At 36.0% G+C, this 16,376-nt stretch overlaps 1 protein-coding gene across 2 annotated transcripts in view; it reads right to left on the bottom strand.

Moving 5' to 3' along the window:
- Window positions 1–16,376, bottom strand: part of Nup58 (nuclear pore complex protein Nup58) — a 177,716-nt gene that overhangs the window by 150,030 nt on the left and 11,310 nt on the right. For both annotated transcript variants that reach the window (XM_090379882.1, XM_090379892.1), the window contains exon 2: window positions 14,105–14,160. In XM_090379882.1, coding sequence (XP_090236008.1) covers window positions 14,105–14,160 — 56 coding nt within the window. The remainder of the gene's footprint in view (window positions 1–14,104; window positions 14,161–16,376) is intronic.

Consider the following 16,376-nt stretch of genomic DNA (forward strand, 5'->3'; position numbering starts at 1 on the left):
CTTGATTATACTTCCATCGTGGAATTCGAAATGGATGACAAGGTTGCTTTTCTGCTACGGTAGATATTACGGGGAAGTAATCGCTTCCATAAGGATTCTGTTTCACTTCCCAGGAAAGCATAAATAGTAGGGAAGATGAGGAGATGGAGAGATTTATGCAAATAGTGTTGATTCCCACATTTAGCAATGAAAGGCCATTATTGTCGAGAACACTCAACAATATGACCTCGTTCATTAGTTTCTGCGCTACCCCACAGGATACTATGTCTATTAAAGTCAGTCTCCAAGAAGTAAAAGTGGTGACGGCAATTGCGCAATAAGATCGTCGAGATCTGCCTGGGAAATATTTTTCCCAGGAGGCAAATACATAGAACATATTGTGAGAAAAAAAACTTCATTGCTAAGCAAATGGTTTCTGCTTCTAAGCTGATATTCAACTGAACACATGAGAATGGGGTATGGTTGCCCACAATGATTGCAACTCCTCCATGGGCCGGGCTATCCTTGTTTCTGTCTTTACGGATAGTAGTAAAATTTTGCAAGATGGGGTAATCTTGCGAAATCGACTTAAAGGCAAGATCGTTTGCCTTCAAGTACGTTTCCTGCAGACAAAGGCACACAGGTTCGTATTAATGCAAGAGCATTTTGACATCCTCCATATTTTGTCGGAATCCACGACAATTCCATTTAGCCATTATTACTTGAAGTTAGTGCAACCAATTGGTTAGCTTCCAAAATGATGTGAGTTTTGATTGGCCAGCTTTGCATTTTACTCTGATTTTAGGAAAATGAGGGTGCCCAGTACCCATTTCTTCATCAGAATGAAGATCCAGAACAGAATCTTCCAAGCAAGAGAGTCACTTTCCTCTTCGTTTACCTCCATTACATTCTGCACCTCACTAATAACAGGCTGGGTTTTAGTGGGAGGAGGTTTTTCTTTAGGGGCCACTTCCTTGGTTGGTACTGAGATGGGAATAGCAAATGCTTTATCTTGATGTGCTTGTGACAATAAGTATTAGTGCCTGCAGTGTAAAAGAATCATATGGAAAAACTGAAATATCAGTTTCTGTTGAAATATAAATCTTCCTCAGGACTATTTGTGCATACAATTTTCCACTATTTACTGATATTATCTGTTTCTTTGCTTTTGTGTATATGATGTTTTGTTCCGTCTTGATTTTTTGAATTTGTTTTTCCTCTTTCCATCTTTGACATGCTCTTGAATATTCAAGGTGTTCACTGCCACAATTCAAGCAATCTAGTTTCGAAGCAGAACGTTCTTTTGTGTCATGTTCCTTTCCTTCACAGTGGGCCACAAGCAGGTGATCCATCTGAGAGTGACCATATTTTTGGCATCTGAAACATCTCAATGGGTTCAGAATGTACAGCCTTACAGGACAGTTCAGATAACCAGCCATGATGGAAGAAGGTGGTTTAGGAGTATTAAAAGTAAGGATAAAAATCCTAGTTGGGACCAGTTTTCCTTCCTTATGCATAAATATCCTCTTAATGGCTGTCACTCCTTGATCTCTCAATTCAGTGCATATCTCCTCTTCAGATGTTTCAAGGAGATCCCACTTGGCAATTACACATGATGTATTTAGTGGCTTGTGTGGTTATACCTTAATTGGAATGCCCCCAAAAGATGTTTGGAGAAGCAATTCTGAATGTTGCACTGAGGATATTTCTATAAAAGGTCACCCAATCTCAGTTGTTTTACCGACTTCGGGGACCGTGCCAGCCCTACAAGACCGTTCTGAATGAAGAAGAGTGATATTTTACCTATTTTCTTTTCACCAGTAGAATGTATAATTAGAAAGTGAAGTACAGAAGGTGGTGCAGCTTCTGTTCAGTGTTTCTTTTTTGATGTTATGTTATTGTCATCAATTTCAGGTAGGGATGTCATAGAGGTCCCAGATGAGTTTGACAAATTTAAATTGCTCATAAGAGTAAAGTGAAAATTTCTGATGCCCGAAGTACCTCGCCTACAACTGAGCCCTACAAAGGAACTCCCACTCAGGAACTAGCAGGTACTGCGTACACGAATGGGATGTCAAGGTCGTTTAGGAGCACATACCCACATTTCCAATAAGTCACGACCCCATCCCAGAACCAAAAGAAGGGAGACTTATTGGAATGCAGTTGACCTAAGCAGTAAGAACCACCCGCTAACTGATCCCAGCCGGGCTGGTCCATGACCTCCCATCTTGTCGAAGCAGGGGCCAAAGTGGTGTATTATGTTTGGGACCCCTCACTCACCAGGATCCCCCTTTCTGAGTTTCCATGGGTCGTGGCGCACTGCGGCACACGCATGATTCCAATGATGTAACCCAGGAACCAAGGTATGGGCGATGGATTCCAGTGATGCTAATCTGCAAAGCCAGCAGCATCACTGGGAGGCCCCCTCACCACATACAGGTGCCCACGTCGAGGGGTAAATACATGAAGGATCACTGTTAATACCACTGATAAACAAAACAATACTTTTTTTCTGTCACACACACACACACACATACCAAAGTAAGTGAATCTGAAAGTATTTTTTGTGCTGATAGTTTTCACATGATTTTAGTTTTATACAAACATTAAAATAGGTGACACTACAACACTTATTTATTAAAGATGAGCTTACTTGTTATCTTTCATTGAACTAGAATGTAGCTCCTAATGATTTCCTGTTGTGTTTTGCCTGTGGCACATCCTTGCTTGGGGTCCACCTGCCCTGGTACCTCTTTTCCATCATGAAAATAGTTTGAGAAATTTTTTTTTTTTTTTTGGTAGTTGTTGGCGCATCGGCTTCTATGGCCATAATGCATCTCCCAAAGTTTTTTTTTTTTGCAGTACTTTGATCCAAGTCCGAGGCAGGATTCAAACCCGCAACCTTTGGGTTGCCAGGCAGGCACTTTACCCACCCGGCTAGCTCGGTCAGCAGTTTGAGAAATTCTCCCCGTGCTCATCACTGACAGCTCCTAGATTTTCTGGGAAGAAGTCCAAATTTGAATCCAAGAAATGGATCTTTAGGGACATATTACATGCCATAATTTCACAGGCCTTGAGAAGTTCATTACCTATTTCTTGGTAATTTTAAGGTTTGAAATTTCCGAAAAAATTTTCAGTAATTTTTTTAAGCGAGTTCCATGCAGTTCTTTCAACTTCATTTAATTGTTTTTCAAAATGTTCACCTTTCAGCAGTTTTCTTATTTCGGTTCCCACAAAAATGCTCTCTTTGATTGTGTTCTCAATGACTCCAGTAAAATTCTCATTCGTGTAACTATTAAACTAAGAGCTACTAAGGCTCAATATATCCTATGTTTTGTCAATACTTAATAATACGTAAGAGTTTATCTCAACACTTCTTCATAGGATGACCTGCATCATACTCTCCAAGTAAAATTGACTTAAAAGTGTATAATAACTTCATTAAAATAATTTAATGTATTCATCACTCTTAGCACATGAAAGATCTGACACACCGGGATTGCAGCCGAAGCCCCAACCCGACCCCAGATGCATCATACCCTCCAAGAAACCTCGAGTGACTGAAGACATTCTGTCAAATCTATCATGGTTTAAAAATGAAGATAAACATTGATAAACTTATAGTAAAATAAAGGTTAAATTTAAAACATGACAATGAAAAATAATTTATAACAATTTCCTCCCTTGAGTGGACCAAGGCTTTTCGACCTCTGTCTTGTTCACAGGTTGGAATAAGGTATGTGTGTGTGCGCTTCGATATAAATAGGAGATTGTTACTGCACATGTTTGTAAATTACCATGAATCTGAAATGAGAAACGGACGTCGGATGTTGATCGAGTTACTATGTAGTCTCATTTACAAGGTTTCTGTTATCAACAATTTTGTGTAGTTGTGTTGGATACTTAAAATCTTGGCCTCATTAAACAAAAAAATGTGATTCTCATTTATGGCATGGAATGGCACAGCAGGTTGTTTTATTCTCGTGTTCAAAACATCTTGTCGATCCCACATAAGAGGAATCACAATCTCTACATGAAATGCTATATACCAAGTCATGAATCTGCATAGGGGAAGAGGGAAGAACAGAATGATTTTGTAATATGGAGTGTAATTTTTGTGTCGGCTTTGCTACTATTTTGAATTCTGTATAGTGAGAAGATTATTAAGTTGCTTGTACCATTGTTCTATGTATAGGATAGTAGTAAAGTATTTTTTACTAATTATGTTGTTATGTTCATCCTATCTTCAGCCTGTAATCTTATTCGATTGATAATGATAATGAGTATCCCCTATAAAAAAACTATGACACTTTATTTACTAACCTAAAAGATCGTAAGATGGGGAATGCAAACAAGCTGTTTTCTCTGGATGTCTTGTCATTGTATACTAATGTTAATATAGAAAATGCACTAGATATGATTTGGAACCTTTTCAATGATAACACTGTTGGTATTAACCATATCAAGATTCTGAAAAAAAGAAATTTTTAACTTGGTCAAACTTTTAATTGAAGCAAATTACATTTCCTTTCAAGAAAAAAATTTATAAACCAACTTTTGGTTTACCAATGGGACTTAATCTCAGTGGTCTAGTTGCTGAAATTTATTTAATTTAGTAGATACATTTAATGCTGTTTCTCCCTCGGATTACATATTACAAAAGGTACCTAGATGATATTCTCTCATCATTACAAATAACATTTTACAGACTTTCAATAATATACATACAAGATTAAATGTAACATTGGAAAATGAGGATGAAGAGGTCAGAGCCATTAATTTCTTAAATTTCACACTCACAAGAGAGGGAGAAAGAATACAATTTAAGATTCATGGGAAACCAACAAATGCGGGAATGTCTATCCATCAAAAGAGTTACCATCCGTTTGCATATAAGAGAACCATTATGTTTAACCAGTTCATTAATGCCTACAAATGTTCTACTACACAGCCCGCATTACAAACAGAAATTGAGGTTTTTAAATAGTGAGATTTTTAAATAGGGGATACCCTCTTACCATTATCAATCGAATAAGATTACAGCCTAAAGAAAGGGTGGACAACACCAGACATTTCAGAAAGGATGTAGATTTGCTTGAGCATGTCCAGAGAAGGGCAACAAGATTGGTGAGGGGAATGAAGGGATCCTCTTACCAAGAGAAGCATAAGTTCTGCAAACTGCAGCGGCTGAGACATGCGATCTGAGATCTGATTGAGGTGCATAAGGCCTTCAATAGGTTGAGCACGCTGAATTCGATGGAATTCTTCCACTTGTTCAGATTACGAACCTAAGGGGGCATTAAATTCAAATTGAGGAATGCCAGCTGTAGAATAGATGTGTGGAAATTTGCCTTTAGCCAGCAGGCGGTTAATTGCCGGAACAAACTTCCATCTGTTATTGTGGAAGTTGATAGGTTAAATAAATTTAAGGAGGAACTGGACAAACATTTAGAGAGAATGGTTGTGTGAATTTTTTTTTTTTTTTTTTTTTGGCTGATGCTGCATAAGCTCATACGCTTGCTTTCTTGCATCACATGCCACGATTACTATTACTATAACAACGGAATTAGTAAAAAAACACTTTATTACTATCCCATACATAGAATATGGTACAAGCAACTTCTCAGGGACACAGAATTCAAAATAGTAGCAAAGCCGACACAAAAATTACACTCCATATTAAAAAATCTTTCTGTTCTTCCCCTATGTATATTCATGACTTGATATATAGCATTTCATGTGGAGATTGTGATTCCTCTTATGTGGGATCGACAAGATGTGTTTTGAACACGACAATAAAACATGCTGCGTCAGTCCGAGTGGCAGGGACCACAGCATCAGAATTATCATTCCATGCCATAAATGAGAATCACATTTTCCTGTTTAATGAGGCCAAGATTTTAAGTATCCAACATAACTACACAAAATTGTTGATAAAGGAAACCTCGGAAATGAGACTACATAGTAACTCGATCAATACCCGACGTCCTTTTCTCATTTCAGATTCATGGTAGTTTACAAGCATGTGCAGTAACAATTAATCTCCTATTTATATCAAAGTGCATAGATACATACCTCGTATTAGTTTTCCAACCTGTGAACAAGACAGAGATCGAAAATCTTGGTTTAAGGGAGGAAATTACCATAAATTATTTTTCATCGCCGTGTTTTATATTTAACTTTTATTTTACTATAATTTTATTGGAGTTTACCTTCATTTTTAAACCATGATAGATTTGACATAATGTCTTCAGTCACTCGAGGTTTCGTGGAGGGTTTGATGGGTCTGAGGTCGGGTTGGGGCTTCGGCTGTGATCACAGAATGTCGGATCATTCATGTACTAAGAGCGATGAATACATTTAATTATTTTAACGAAGTTATTATACACTTTTAAGTCAGTCTTACTTGGAGAGTATGGTGCAGAAGTCATCCTATGAAGAAGTATTGAGCTAAACTCTTACGTATTATTAAGTCTTTTGTGTAAATAAAACCTACTCTATTTCAATCCATTGCTTTGACAAAATTTTTCATTAAACCAAGTTTAAAATGCAATAGTGGCAATAAAACTTTATCAGGAGTAACCAATTGTTTGTTTGCAACATATTTCATTCCTAGAATCAGTTCTTTTCTTTGAGGTCAATGGTTGTTTTTGTTTTTTTATTTTTGTTTAACAACGGTTTTTCTTATCTTTACTGCCCCATTCACAAAAAAAGCAGCAATTGGTATAGCCAAGTTATGGGACATATTACATTGCATAATTTCAGAGGCTTTGAGAAGTTCATTACCTATTTCTTGGTAATTTTAAGGTTTGAAATTTACAAAAAATTTGAATTTTCCCAATAAATTTCCCAAAACAGATCGGAGGGCCTTTTCATGCTCCAAGACATGATCTTGGAGTCTTCTAGCAGTGTCCCCAACATAGCAATTAACGCAGTCAGAACAGGTAATACGGGATACAGAAATGCTAAAAGGAGGGGGGGGAGGGGAAAGACAGATCGGAACATGAAAGGGCCCACCGATTTTTTGACACCGGGCAGTCACTCACGGAACACATTGGCCTGTACAACATGACCTCGACCCCTGACGGGATGTTGTGACCAGTCACATAAGTACCACCAACGATCTTGGCTTGAAGCACTACATGTAGCCAGTTGGAGTAGTGACTTCAATCGAAGCAGAGGTGTGTGCATGCACCCAATTATGGAGGCAGTTGTCTTGCAATACGATGAATGTGAGTCCCATGTATGCACCCACCATTCTCAGCAACAAGTGTCTGATTCTACCAGTAACCCATTTGATGTTTCTTCAATTCACCAACCTCGTGCAAGTGCTTCACTTGTCAAATACAGACCGTGCCCGGCATTATTTGATATTCCATTTGTAATGTACTGTATTCGTATATATAGCTGATGAAGGGAGCCATTGTCCCAAAAGCTCCTGTTTATCTGTCTATTTTTGTATCCTAACTTATGTGTACCATAACTTATTAAATATTTTAGTTTCTGCTCTTTGGATGCAACAATATTCTTTATATATTATGGGACCCAAAGCAAAAAATGCCTTTTCCCAAGTTTATATTTCATTATTTAATTCTTTGTAGTTATTCACCCCATCATCAATCATGTCAAGTGTTGAAAAGAAAGTGTCAATAGTACCTGGATGAATATCTAGCTTATGGCTTTATTGAAAGCCCATTCGACCCAAGACAGCCTATGTGTCTTATGTGTAATAGTTGTTTTTCAAATGAGGCTAAGAAACCATCAAGACTTTTAGTTCATCTAAAAAGGAAACATCCTGATAAAGTTGGAAAACATATCGAACATTTTAAAAATTTAAAACAGAATTTTGAGCAACGTAACACTGTTACTTTCTTATTTAAGAAGAACACACAAACAAATGACAATGGAATGACTGCATCTTATAAAATTGCAGAAATCATTGCAAAAATTTGTAGTGCTGATACAGTTTCTGAGACTGTTATACAACCAACATTACAGACTGTAATTTCAACAGTGATGCATCAAATCTTTCCAGTATTTTAAAAGCATTGGCATTGTGCAACGATTCAATTCGAAGATGAATAAATGAGATGTCAGCTAACATTGACGAGCAGCTAATTGTCTTCCAACCATGTTGTTTGTAAAATCTATAGAAACTGACTATACTGGAGCATTGATTTTTGCTGCTGTAAAAACATGGTTTGACAAAAAACAAGTACCAGTGAAAAATTTGGTATCCTTTGCCACTGATGGTGCTACCTCCACGATTGGAAGACAAAGGTTATATTTATAGCCCACCTAAAGAAAGTATGTCTCGAAGTTCTTATAATACACTGCATTGTGTACCGACATAATCTAGTTACAAAAAATGTTAGTCCAGTTCTTTATCAATCTCTCAGTATAGTTATTAAAACCATCAATAAAATAAAGTCACATAGCAAATATGATCGCCTTTTCAGAAAATTGTGTTGATAATGAAGAACAATATGCAAGCCTTCTTTTACATACAGAAGTTAGATGGCTTTCTAAAGGAAACTATCTAACAAGATTTGTAAACCTCTTTGATACAATAATTAGTTTTTAGAAAGTGAAGGAGAAACAGATTTAGCAAAGGAGATCAACAAATACGAAAACAACATACACTATATGACTTAGACTTTTTTCGAAAACTTAATGAAGTATCGCTTCAACTTCAAGGGAAATTAATTACGGTGATAGACTGCAAATATTTGAAAACAATTTAATGAGAAAACAGTTTCATGGTTAGCTGAAATCAATGGATCCCTCACTCAGAATAATTTTAAGAATTATTCAGATAATTATTGTTGTTTGGTTTTTAGGAGCATTAGCAACTAAGGCCATATTGCTCCGGGGATATGCGGCGGTCATTCCCTGATCTTTCCACATCCTCCGTATTTGGTGGTCACGGGCTCGAACTCCAGTCTAATTAAGAAGCGTGTGCTACGCACTGCTGCTCCTGCCCACCTGGCTATGGAGGTGCCATTATTCAGATCACTTGTGTTCTTTAAAAGGTGAAATAGAAAAATAGATTTTCAGATTTATTTTCTTTTGAAGTGAAGTCATGGATGAAGATTGGATCAGAATTGGATGTGATGCCAGGTCTGCTGGTGAAGAAATTCAAAAATTTACTGAATTAAAATGTAATGAAGAAAGCAAATATAAATTTGAAAAAGGTGGAATGGCAAAGTTGTTTTTGATCCCCACAATTCTGTTGTGGGATCAAAAACAACTAAACTTCTTTATCCAACAATGTGGTCTGAAATGGCAAAAGTACTTCTTTGTTTTCCAACATCTTATATGGTTTAAAGTGGTTTTAGTTCAGTAAATAAAATATTACAAAGGAAAGAAACAGAATTGATATATTTTCAGGAGGAAACATTACAATTTAAACTTACTAACATCATACCGAACATTGAACTTTTAGCTAAGAAGTATCAGGCTCAGGGATCCCATTGAATAAAAAGAGTTGGTATAAAGAATTTTCTTGTTTAAAATTTCATGGGGGTGATTAGGAAATAAAATTGACTAAAAAAGCCCTTAGGAGGCAATTATTAAAAAAAAAAAAAGGTTCAGAAACACTGGTCTATGGAGTAATTCAACTAAGGATGATATATCATTTTGGGTTCAAAAAAGATCTGTTGACTGTCAACACTGGAAGGATTCATTTGAAAAATCAAAACAGATAAAGCAGATTATTGGAGTTCATGAATGGGCTGAAATTTACTTATGGGTAGGTCCACCCTCCAGACTCCCTCAGTCTTACTTAGAGTGTTTATCCCCACTTTCTGCTGTTTTAACCCAATACAAAAACGACTTCTACAGACAGTGCATGTTATCGTTATTGCAGTAGAAATCATTTTCCTATTGGGTTAAAACAGTGGGAAGGGGGGGGGGGATAAACACCCTAAGACTGAAGCAGTCTGGAAGTGTACCTGTAAGTAAATTTCAGGTGCAAAGGCATTATATACACTCGTGAACTCCAATAATCTACTTTTAATAATGAGAAAAAACTAATCAATATATCATTATCAACTTCTACCATTACCAATAACACGCACCAACTGTTTACTGAGAATGCAGGGAGAAGCTACAGTACTGGAAAAGCGTTTGACCGCTAAAAGTTTCCTGTGTTGGCTTTCTTTACCTTTGCCCACTTCAGATTCAAAGTCAGATAAACAAATTATAAAATAACAAAAATATTGGAGGCAGGTGCTTCAACACATTGTATCTACTTTGGCAGAACAAGGATTGTCATTTCGAGGCAATGACGAGAAATTCAATTCACCTTGAAATGTAAATTTTCTCGGATTATTAGAACTAATTGCTCAATTTGATCCTTTTATCACTAATCATATTGGTCATTATGGGAATTCTGAGTCTGGAAAGCCATCATATTCATCTAAAACAACATACAACAAAATTGATTTAATGGCTAAAAAAGCAAGGAAATTATTTTTGAAGAATTAAAAGAAGCTGGTTATTTTAGTTTGTCTATTGATTCTACACCTGATCTGTCACATACTGATCAATTAACTGTTACTGAAAGATATGTACCTCATGATGGTCATCCCACTGAACGATTTTTAATGTTCATTCCAATTATTCTGGAGAAAATTTTGCCAATTTTATACTTTTGTTTTATTATATTATTAGTTTAATTGATATTATTACCAATATCAAAAATATCTATTATTTTTTTTTAACAATTAATAAAAACATATGTATCACTATGCATGTAGCATTTCATACACATCCTTTGATGAGCATGAAACACTATTGATAGTGTTTTACTCAATAGAGGGGGGCATCTTAAAATCTATAGCTTAGGGGCCCAACAACCTTAAATCCAGCCATGCTTTGAATGAAACCATTCTTGTTTTTTCTCTTTCCCTCACACTGATAAACATCTTTCACTGCATCCTCCTACATATTGTTTTCAGTTATATTGGAAGGACAATACACAGGGCATTAAACACTGACTTGTCAAAGCCAGATATATAAAGAATGACAACACCACACAGCTGATTACCATTAGTACAATAACTACATTTGGAAAGGTTCTATAAGAATGCTCAAACCACAGTAAGTCTATAAGTTTAATGTTGACTGATTCTACAGAAACATGCATGTATGAAGACAACTTTCACAATGTGAAATCATGCCCATATGCTACTGCAAAAAAAAAAAAAAAATGAAAGGCAATAAAAGTTGCAACGAAGTTGAGCACTCTCTCTCTCTCACACACACATGCAGCTATGGCTATATAGACTGTAAATGGAAATTTGTTTTCTATCCATCAGTTATGGCAGCAGTGTACGACCTTTTTTTAATAACGGCACCCCTAAGTAATTTATTTTATTTTGCAAAACCCCTACTCAATTTGCTGACTGTTAGATCCGATTCTCTCTCTCTCTCTCTCTCTCTCTGTATGTGTGCGTGTGTGTGTGTGTATAATATATTACTAAAATATATATATATACAGGGCTTTTTTTGTGATGGTACGCAACGGTACGGCATACCAGCACCTTTTTTAACAGTGTGTGACATGGCTGGTACGCAGTGTGTGTCAACCATGACAGCTGTTTCCGTCTATTAAGGAGATCACGTGACAATGGGCGGAGTCAGCACTCATCAATCATGGCCGTATCGTTAACAGTCTGAATGGGGTACATGTTTCTGAATCTCGACCAAAACTTCATTATGAAATTATTTTTACTTATTTTTTTTACTTGGTACTTATTATTTTTTATTTATTAAATAAGACTCACCTTTGACTTATTTTTTATATACTTGTACAATAAATTTATGCTTAATAAACTGTTAATAAAATTAATGGTCAAGATTTAGTATTGGGTACAGCGTTCCGACTGTAAGCGATACGGCCGTGATTGACGGGTGCTGACTCCACCCAGTGTCACGTGATCTCCTTAACAGACGGATGCAGCTGGCATGGCTGACACCACTGCGTGCCAGCCGTGCCAGTACAGAATTTTTCCTGATAGCAAAGAATGAGTACCGGCACCTATTTTTTTTACAAAAAAAGCACTGTGTGTATATATATATATATATATATATACACAACATATGATCCATAAGTTATGTTATTGTAATTCAGACTTATCTAATTTCAAATTTAATTCCCCCCCCCATCATATAGCTTCTCTATATCATTATTCTTGATTATATATATATATAGTAGTAATATATAACAGTTAAGAAGCAAAATAAGCAGAAATAGGGAAATAACAAAAGTTATAGTATGTCTAATTCTCCAAAACGCATGGTGCAGCAAAAGGATATATATAATGTGTGGTTTGTAGAATAAATAAAGTGTCTGTGAGAATGGAAATGAAAAGTATACAAGGTGCCAGAACAAAGAGAAGTTTAAGGGATAGTAGAAAGCGGAAGTGAAGTAGCAGTTAAACAGGTGAAAGAATTTGAAAAACCTAGTACAAAAATGAACTGTACTGAAGGAAAAAAAAAAAAAGGAATATATAAGTAAATAAATAACACTATATTCAGATATGGGAGGGCAATTTCAGCAAGATGTTGAATCAGGGGATGGCAAATATCCAAAATCTGAATATAGTAGATGAAAATGTAATACATAGCCAGGAAATTCATCAGGGGACTACTCCTGACCATGTATCAGGCACTGCACTTCCAAACTTATCTGTAGTATTAGAAAAAGGGAGGGAGATATGTGGCCTTTTATCATAAAACTAGCAGACAAGGTAGTCCCTATGCAGAGTAAAAATGTAAATTAAAATAAATACAAATTTACAAAAGTGTAACGTGGAATATAATACAAAGGTATGTGAAGTGCGAAAGGGGTGAAAGGTAATGAAAAAGTACAGACAAGCATTTTCATTACCTTTCACCCCTTCTGCACGTCACATACATTTGTATTATATTCCACATTACACTTTTGTAAATTTGTATTTATTTTAATTTTAATTTTTACATTGCGTAGGGACTACCTTGTCTACTAGTATGACAATAAAAGGCGTCTCCGTAGCCAGGTGGGAAGGAGCAGCAGTGCGTAGCACACACTTCTTGATTAGACCGGGGTTCGAGCCAGTCACCACCAAATACGGAGGATGCGGAAAGGTCAAGGGAATGACCACCGCATATGGCCTTAGTTGCTAATGCTCCTAAAAACCAAACAAACAAACAATGACAATAAAAGGCCGCATATTTGCCCCCTTTTTCTAATACTACAGACAAGTTTGGAAACGCAGTGCCTGATATATGGTCAGGAGTAGTCCCCTGATGAATTTCCTGGCTATGTATCATATTTTCATCTACTATATTCAAATTTTACATATTTGTCATCCTCTGATTCGACCTCTTGCTAAAATTGCCCTCTCATATCTGAATATAGTGTTATTTATTTACTTATATATTCCTTCCCCCCCCCTTCAGTCACGATTCATTTTTGCACTAGGTTTTTCAAATTCTTTCAACTGTTTAACCACTACTTCACTTCCACTTTCTACTATTCCTTAAACTTCTCTTAGTTCTGGCACCTTGCGTACTTTTCATTTCCATTTTCACAGACACTTTATTTATTCTACAAACCCACACATTATTTATATATATATAATATTAAAAAAATGTGTTATATGATAGTTATTACAATAATAAAAATATAAACAAAATTACAATTAATAATACAAATTATATATATATATAATTTTATTCTTTATATAGAGGTGCTAAATAAACATCAATTATAGATCACCACAAAATTAAAAAGATACCGTACACTTTTTTATAATGAAATAAACATATAAATTAAAAAAAAAAAAAAGTTTAAGTAACTTAAACCCAAATTATGTGGCACCCCTGGAATGTTGTTGTGGCACCTGATTGAAAGCCACTGAGATACGGTCTCACTAATTTCCAACTTTGCTTCATAGAAAAGCAACAATCACAAGGAGGATGTGATAAACAAATTTGTTGTTTCCTTCCTTATGATCTTCTTTTAAGAGGAATTTTGAAAATTTCAGTACTAGAAAGGAAAACACCATGCTTTGCTTTGCTCACATGCAAAAATAAAATGGAGAAAAGGATAGAAATTGAGGTAATAAACAGAACTTACCCAACATACTTGAACCAAATAAGTTCGGTGTAGTTAACATACCAGAACTAGTTGTGCTAATGATTAAAAAAAAACAAAAAACATCATGCATAACATATTAAAGCATGAAAAAAAATAATAATTAAGCAATATGAACACAATGAAAATATATATCTATATAGTTTAAAAGGAACTTTTATTGATACAGTATTTAATATGTTAGCCTATCTTTGGCCTTAATTACATATTGTACCTGTCAGTAGACTCAACTAATTTTTCATAATAGGAAGGTAATAAGCTACTTACTGCAAACATGATGGCATGTTTATGCAAAGACTACATCAACACTCAAGAGAAGTAAGGTATGTCACATCAGCACACCCAAGGAGAAGCCACAGGTCATAAAAACATAATGTTACTTTGAATTTGATCCACTGATGTGGACAAAAACAATGGTCTTGAAAAAAAAAAACATGTTGAAGACACTACCATCTCACTACCAAGACAATTTTCTGAAGGTACAGTTGAAACACAAGATCAGCAAGGAGAAAAAAAAGACCTTTATGCTATATTTTAGTTTTTGAAAGAGCCACATCATGCATTTTATGAACAGTTACTTCAGGAACAGGAAGGTGATCAGCTGCCATACGATGAGCAGAATGGGGAAGAAGGCAATGTTGCCATATAAGACGGGGTGAAAGCAGGTGAAGACTGGGTCAAAAATTCTTAGTGGAGAAAACAAATAGAATGTATCAGAGGTCAGAGTGTAATAATGAATCTCACACTGGCCCTGACCCACTGGGGTTTCCCCTGTAAGTCTTATGGCCAGTCCACATATGGGTAAAAGAGTGGCTAGATTAACAACTTGTTTTTGCTTTCTTAATATTCAATAATACTCAAGTAATGGATTTAAATGAATAATGTACTTTTTTTTTATTTAATGAGTATTAGAAATAATTAAAAACAAAGTAAGTTCATTTTTTTCCCTAAAAATAAAGTGTTTTGGGTTAATAAAATGGTTAGTCTATTGGTTTCAATGTGAAAATTCCTCTGGTACGTTCAACATTTTTCAGCTTCTGCAATTTATAGGACATTCATCACTTTCATGGATAATACTAGGGCACTTACATTGCTTTCAATGTAAGTACAGAGGACCCCTGCTGTATATTCGTTCACTGTACGATCTTTTTTTTTTTTTTTTTTTTTATGTGAACCCCAAACACGAGAGGTATCAGAACCTATAGTACTTAGTACCGTGCTTGGGTTGGAGGTTGAGAAGATGAAAGAAGACATTTGTTGACATTAGACTTGAACTTCTGTATATTGTAATTTTCAGGAAATACGTAAGAAGAAAGGTTGTTCCAGAAAACGGTAGTTGAATGAATAAATGACGAAGATGAAAAGTTGGTTCTGTGGGTTTGAAGTGGGACAGTAAATGGATGTTGGCTGGTGGCAGCACGTGTTCGGACTATTTTGAAAGAGAGAGCAGGAATTATAGAAGCCAATTCAGCAGAACAGTGCCCATGGAAGTATCTGTAGAAGAGGCATGCAGCAGAAACAGTATGTCTATGAGAAAGCGAGTGGAGAGACTCTGTTAGAGATGAATGATTAATTAACCTAACTGCCCTCTTCTGAATGGAATCAAGAAGTCTGAGAGAGGTTTTGGGGCACCACCCCAGATGTGGGAACAACATTCTATGGCTGGGTGGATTTGCGATTTATACAGAGTGAGCAGCTGTTTGGAAGAAAAGTAACGCCGGAGCAAAAGAGAAAACCAAGTTTCTTAGATGCAGAGGAAGCAATATTTGTAATGTGCTTGTGCCAAGAGAGATTAGAAGTCAGGGTAATCCCCAAAAGAGATATATCACTTTGGCTAGAAATCGGAGTGTCACTAAAGATAATCATAGGAGCAGAAGAATCCTTTTTGCAAGATATAAGATAAGACTGAATTTTAGAAGGGTTGAAATCAACTAAGTTGTCTTTGCCCCACTGGAGAATTACCTGAAGATCGGCATTTAAGGAATTGGTAGCAGATTTTTGAGACGTTGAAGCTGATTGAGCAGGACAAGGTTTCTCAAAATGGAAAGTGGAATGCAATGTGCTATCATCGGCAAAACTATGCATAGGATTTCCAGTCAATGGAAGGAGGTCATTAAAATACAAGAGGAAAAGAGTGGAGGAAAGAACTGAACCTTGGGGGACACCTGCATTAGTGGAGAAGTTAGAAGACAGAGAGCCATCTATCATCACCCTCAGTGAGCGATCAGAGAGAAAACTGGATAACCAATTACTA

Source organism: Mastigoproctus giganteus, chromosome 1, assembly GCF_048544385.1.
Source record: "Mastigoproctus giganteus isolate SK-2022 chromosome 1, ASM4854438v1, whole genome shotgun sequence".
Lineage (NCBI taxonomy): Eukaryota > Metazoa > Arthropoda > Arachnida > Uropygi > Thelyphonidae > Mastigoproctus > Mastigoproctus giganteus.